This window comes from Protobothrops mucrosquamatus, unplaced genomic scaffold, assembly GCF_001527695.2.
Source record: "Protobothrops mucrosquamatus isolate PMUCROS unplaced genomic scaffold, P.Mucros_1.0 scaffold4531, whole genome shotgun sequence".
Lineage (NCBI taxonomy): Eukaryota > Metazoa > Chordata > Lepidosauria > Squamata > Viperidae > Protobothrops > Protobothrops mucrosquamatus.
The window spans coordinates 16726-22944 of record NW_015390436.1 but is presented as its reverse complement, the minus strand read 5'-3'; the positions used below and the strand labels follow the sequence as shown (position 1 = coordinate 22944).

At 37.2% G+C, this 6219-nt stretch overlaps 1 protein-coding gene across 2 annotated transcripts; it reads right to left on the bottom strand.

The window, feature by feature from the left end:
- Positions 1–1942: 1942 nt before the first annotated feature.
- LOC107299093 (olfactory receptor 1038-like) lies at positions 1943–3313 on the bottom strand. 2 transcript variants are annotated; one of them, XM_029286681.1, is made up of 2 exons: positions 3297–3313; positions 1943–2861 (listed from the first exon to the last, which is right to left on the bottom strand). In XM_029286681.1, exons 1-2 carry the CDS (start codon positions 3311–3313, stop codon positions 1943–1945), a joined length of 936 nt encoding a protein of 311 aa, XP_029142514.1. The 2 variants fall into 2 exon arrangements, with proteins under 2 accessions (XP_029142514.1, XP_029142513.1); XM_029286680.1 differs by lacking the exon at positions 3297–3313 and having other exon boundaries at positions 1943–2887.
- Positions 3314–6219: the final 2906 nt, after the last annotated feature.

Genomic DNA, 6219 nt, shown 5'->3' with positions numbered 1-6219 from the left:
GGATTTTATTTAGGGACGATTTTAAGTATAATTTTAATTGGAACACAGCCTCTAATATTTGGTTTTTAATTTGGTTTTAGAAGGGTTTTATTTTTGTATATTGTTATTGTATCTGTTTTTAATATGCTGTGCACCGCCCTGAGTCCTGCGGGAGAAGGGCGGTATAGAAATTAAATAATAATAATAATAATAATAATAAGATGATCAGACCAAAACAAAGCTGACTCCAATTTCAATTTTATCACTAAAAATAGATTAACATTGTTAAGAAACATGGCCATCTCAGTGCTTATACCTAATTGTTAATCATTTACAAACATCTTCAAAGCATTTAGTCCAACACCAAACTCTGGAGCATCCATCTTGGTAGTATGAAAATGATCCGTGTATTCCTCCTATATGGTTTTCATAAATTCCTCCTATATGATTATTATAAATTTATCTCTCACTTGACAGTTGTCCATGATGTCTGTCCTATTCCTCAACCATGAAGATAGAAGCAAAGAATGCATTTGGTTCCTCTGCTATTTTCTTAACCTCTTTTAGCACACCTTGAATATCTCCATCATAACCATTTAGGGCAGTGATGGCGAACCTTTTAGAGACCGAGTGCCCAAACTGCAACCCAAAACCCACTTATGCATCGTCGAGTGCTGGGTGGGTGTGGCTCATTGGGTGAGTGTGGCCCATTGGGTGGGCATGGCTGCAGTGGTAATGGCAGACTGGGTGGGACTAAAAAGTTCAATCAATCAATTCCAACTTTGCAAGATCTTTTTTTTCCCGTGAGAAGTTGAAATTGACAGATTGATTGAATCTTTATTTTTGTACATGGCAGCAGAAGCCTAAAGTGAAAAGTTTTTATAAAACCCAGCTGAAGGCCTAGGATTGGGGCGACGGTGTGCATGCCCACAGAGAGGGCTCTGAGTGCCGCCTCTGGTACCCATGCCATAGGTTCGCCACCACTGATTTAGGGTATCTAGATACAAATAATTTACTTCTATAAATTATAAATGTTTATAATTGAACTCTTTACTTTGCAAAATTCCTTTTTCTTCACCAGTCTTCATCAACCTTCTCCAGGAAAACCACAACGCCACTCTATTATATAAAATTATCCTAATTTAATGGTCAAATTGTATGCTGTTGTTAGTGACCCGGCAACTGTGAGGTATGAACATTTTGGCAATTTATTTTTATGGTAATGCAGAATACAGATAAATTTATGCACTCAGGTTGAAGCTTGGAATGAAGCGACAAGAACTGACCAGTTTAATATCCTATCTAAGAACCTACATACAGAGCTAATTGTACAGGCTATTCAAGTCACCCTGGAAGCTTAATCCAAAGTGGTGTGATTACAGACAGGTGACTCTAATGAGAGAAACTGAGGCAGAAATATGGAGTGAAGAGATCTTAAAACAGTAGGTAGTATGAGAAACATATCAAATAGATGACAGCAGCTTTTGCCTTTGTAACATAATCATATAGGTGATTTTTTTTTTGAAAGCTAAAACCCAGTTGGAAGACCTTTATCATGTACCATACAGTTAGGTGTGGGTGTTTGCATATTCCTAGCTGAAGAATGGGTAGAGACAGAATAAAATTCAAAGGAAAAGGATGAGGGAATTAATAATATGGATTGATATGAACATCTCAGCTAGCATTTGATTCCCTGGTATGCTCTCTTTGAAATCGTCTGTCTTCCTAAAATCAGAGCCTGGGCAATGGGCTGCTGCAAATCAACAACTAATGTTTATTCCATACTTAGAATGGAATGGATGGGGGCAGTGGTGGGATTCAAATATGTGAACAACTGGTTCTCTGTGTGGATGCCGCTTCTGGAAGTCCATTCTGGGCCTTGGCAACAAAATATTAGCTACCGGTTCTGCCGAAGAGGTGTGAACTGGCTGAATCCCACTACTAAAGGGGAGGTAACCATTCTTTAACGAAGAACCAGAATTCTCTCTCTTCTTCTCTTCAGGGCCTCTTTCACTTCCTTGTTTCTCAGGCTGTAGATCATAGGATTCAACATGGGAATCACAAGTGTGTAGAAAACTGAAGCTATTTTATCGGTACCTAGGGAGTGATTTGTGCTTGGCTGCAAATACATAAAGATCAAAGTTCCATAGAAGATGGTGACAGTTGTCAAGTGAGAAACACAGGTAGAGAAAGCTTTGTATCGTCCTTGAGCAGAGCTGATTCTTAGGATGGCTGACAGAATAAACACATAAGAGATAAGAACAATAAGAAGGGAGAATATCATATCAAAGCCAGCAAAAGCATAGATCAGTATTTGTTTGGTGTTGGTATCAGAACAGGAGAGGGCCAAGAGTGGGAGATCATCACAATAGAAATGGTTAATCACATTTGAAGAACAGAATGACAGTCGGAATGTAACTATGGTGTGGAACAGGGCAACCGAAAAGCTATATATGTAAGGTGCAGCTACTAACTGGATGCAGACTCTCTGGGACATGATGGATCGATAAAGCAGCGGGTTACAGATGGCAACGTAGCGGTCGTATGCCATCACTGCCAGCAGGAAGCACTCTGTGATCATGAAAGTCAAGAAAGAGCCCAGCTGGGCTGCACAAGCATGGAATGAAATGGTTTTCTTAACTGCTAACAGGTTTGCCAGCATTTTGGGGGCAATAACAGAGGAATAGCAGAGATCAACAAATGCCAAGTGGGTGAGGAAGAAATACATAGGGGTATGTAGCTGTCTGTCAGTCTGAATCAAAATGATTATGCCCAGATTTCCCATTAGAGTGATGCTGTAATTCAAAAGGAAGATGGTGAAGAGGGGCATCTGCAGCTCAGGACGATCGGTGATTCCAAATAAAACAAATTCCTTCACTGTACTCACAGTTGAATTGCTATCTGCCATTTATTCCATCACTTCAATTAAGTTCTGCTCAGGAAATGGGTGCAGAAGGAACACACTTTCTTCTTTAATGTTCAATCAGTTCAGATGACTCTCATACTCAGAGATGATAAATTCTTTTGATTCTACCTCATTCATTCTACTGATGCAGATATCCTAATATCATTTTATCTGCACCATCTGAAATGATTTTAGAGCAATTCCATGAATATTTGTTCCCATTATAAAAGCGCATTATATTTCATAAAGCACTTGGATGCTACAGCAATACCAGGAAAATAGCTTATGTGCAATAAGCTATGTGCCCTGTTTGAATACCTGGAAAAATGTTAGGTTCCATCTATCAATCCATGATGAACATTGGCACTTTATCTTAGCAAGCAAACATCAACACATACACGATAAGATGGACCAGGAAAGCTGAACCATGCTTATATCAGATGTACTAAAAAGTCCAGAATTGGGCTCAAAACTCAACTAGCTGTCTGATAAAGTTTTACATACACATTGTAGAATCTTGATCGTTTCTCTCAGGTTGCTTGTTTCTGTACAGAAAAAAGGCACATATTTAGAAAAATTATAAGCCACATGCAAGAGTCCTCATAGTACTGATTTTTATTTCATCATATGGCTTTTCAGAAGATCTTCTAAGAAAGCAAGGCCACACAAACAATTAATACCTATGAGATTTTCACCTTCAATTTGAACCTCATCCACTTAACATCATTGAAAGTTGCTTTGTCAGCAGAATTTGATATAGAACTTAGCTATATGTAATGAAGGCTACTCAGGGTATTTCATCTTGTTATTATGAACTGACTCACTTAGCACTATCTGAAACTCACTGCTGTTAGAAAGACGTATTAGCAATTATTTCATTGAAACAGATCACTCTCAAGGGGGAGGAGCCAAGATGGTGGACAGGCAGCAAAGTCTGTAAAGAGCTCCTCCAAAAGTAAAAGATTTCTTTTCTTTTCTTTTCTTTTTATTTTAACTTTTTAATCCTTTTTAACACTGCATTTTAACCTACCTTTAACCCATTTTAACCTATTTTAACCCAGTTTTAACCTATTTTTAAATCAGTTTTAACCCTTGTTTGACTTTTTATAATAGTCAAAGACTTTTTATAAAGGATATATACTGATATTATGAACTGTCCTGGCTTGTGCTTTGAAAATGAGATACACATTGGAATGTAACTGATTTTGGATGTTGATTTCTCCACATTTTGCATCATACCTTTTTTGAAATTTTGACGGAGCAAAAGAGATTTAGAAAATTGTATTTCAAGAAAAAGGGCATTGAGAAATGGATTTTTTCCTGAGGAAAAATAAATGTTCAGAAATGCATGTTAAAAAAGTTCCAGTACTATTTTTTTTTAAAAAAAAAAATCAATTTCAATACATAGTGAACATTTTCTTGATTTTTTTTTTTTAAAAAAAAACCTTGAAAAAACTTTGTTTTCCAGAAGGCAAGTCTTGGAGAATTTGCGAGCTATTCTAGTTTGAGACTGATGTCTAAAAAAAACCAAACCAATGAATTGCTAGGTTATTCCCAGACAAATGCGCATTATTTACTCTGAGATTCTCCCCATAAAAAATGTGATTGCAAAGGACTAAGAGGCACTTTTTAGCTTGGTGTTTTCCCAGCCTACCTGTGTCTGCACATTTTCTTCCATCTATTGTTTGCAAATGCTTGCCCTCATCAAGTATCTGCCTAGGTATGAGTGCCTTTGCCTCTCTAATAATCTGCTTTCAGAGGTTTCTCAAGGTCTTCTGCTCCTCAGAGATTTTCCTTCTGAGACTTGACTCCTCTGGGAGAGGAGCTGAGCTTGTAAATAACAGATCTATAATGATGGTGAGATGAAGAGAATATAAATTCAAAATGCACATTCTAGATTCTCAAGTGTCAGCGAATTTCTGTAAGCAATTTCTCAAGTATTCAAGTGATTATCTACCATATTATTCTAGGTTGATGGAACAAGTATTGATGTCTTAATGTCCCATGCAAAGCTGAGCCGAAGACAAACAGAAAGCAAGGCAACTGAGCTTCATGAGCTATAACTGTTCTGTTATGCTATAAATCTTTCAACAAATGCCAAAGAAGAGAGAGCAGTAGGGTATGAAATAGGAATCAGCAAAGTCTTGAAACAATAAAAGAGAGAGTTTTTGCCATGCAAATTATTCCAGTGGCACAAGGCTACTTACTCAGAGAGTGTTTCTCAACCTGGGCTACTTTACAATGTGTGGACTTCAACTCTTAAAATTCCCCAAGCTAACTGGTCTAAGATACTGAAAACTAATTACTATTTTACTATTGAAATTATGCATGTTTTCCTCCTATATTAATAAAAAGGCCACAATTATGACTTTTCAACCAAAACTCCTAGTGACAATCAAGACCAAGCAGGGCCTTTTAGAAGTAGTAGCTAGCCAACTCCCTGTCAGATATTTTACAATGGACAGAGAGGTGGCATTCTTGGTGGGAGATTGTGGCACAGTGCAAGTGCACACTGGGGCTGTACAACACAGAAGCATAGAATGATGCTATCATTTGGTAGCAGTAGATGGGGAGAAGTTGTCCTGGAGCACTAGGCAGTATTACGTGACCTCTTCAATATTGAACGTAAATGTCATAACTTGATAAGCAGTTTGAGATAAAATAAATAACATCTCTTCTTTTAAAATGAGGTTGATAACCCAAAATCACATTGCTTCATGCCCTTTAGATGCTTCAAAAGAGTTCAGTAAGGATTGGTTGCAATTGCCTTGCTGGGGGAGATATAATTTCAGAGTCAAAACATAAACTCATGCCCAGATTTGTCCTATTAATGGCCACAATAGAATTAGAAATAGCATTGAAAAAACAAAAAAACAATAAATCACCAGGCCCAGATGGAATTCCGGTTGAGTTTTATAAAAATACACAAGAGTCACTACAATGGATAATGTTGGAGATTTACAATGAGGTGCTGGAGGAGGCAAAGATACCGATAACCTGGACTGAAGCAATCATCACTCTCATCCCTAAGGAAGATTCAGACCTACAACAAATTCATAATTATAGACCAATTTCTTTACTAAATACAGACTATAAGACATTCACAACAATAATAGCAGAAAGGATTAAAAAAATATTGAATAACTACATCCACCCAGATCAAAATGGATTTCTACCGGGACGACAGATAAAAAATAATATGAGGATAATAATGAACATTCTAGAATTTTATGAAGCCCATCCTGAAAGACAAGCTACACTGGTTTTTCTTGATGCCCAGAAGGCATTTGATAATTTGAATTGGAAGTTTATTAAAACACAATTGCACTATATGG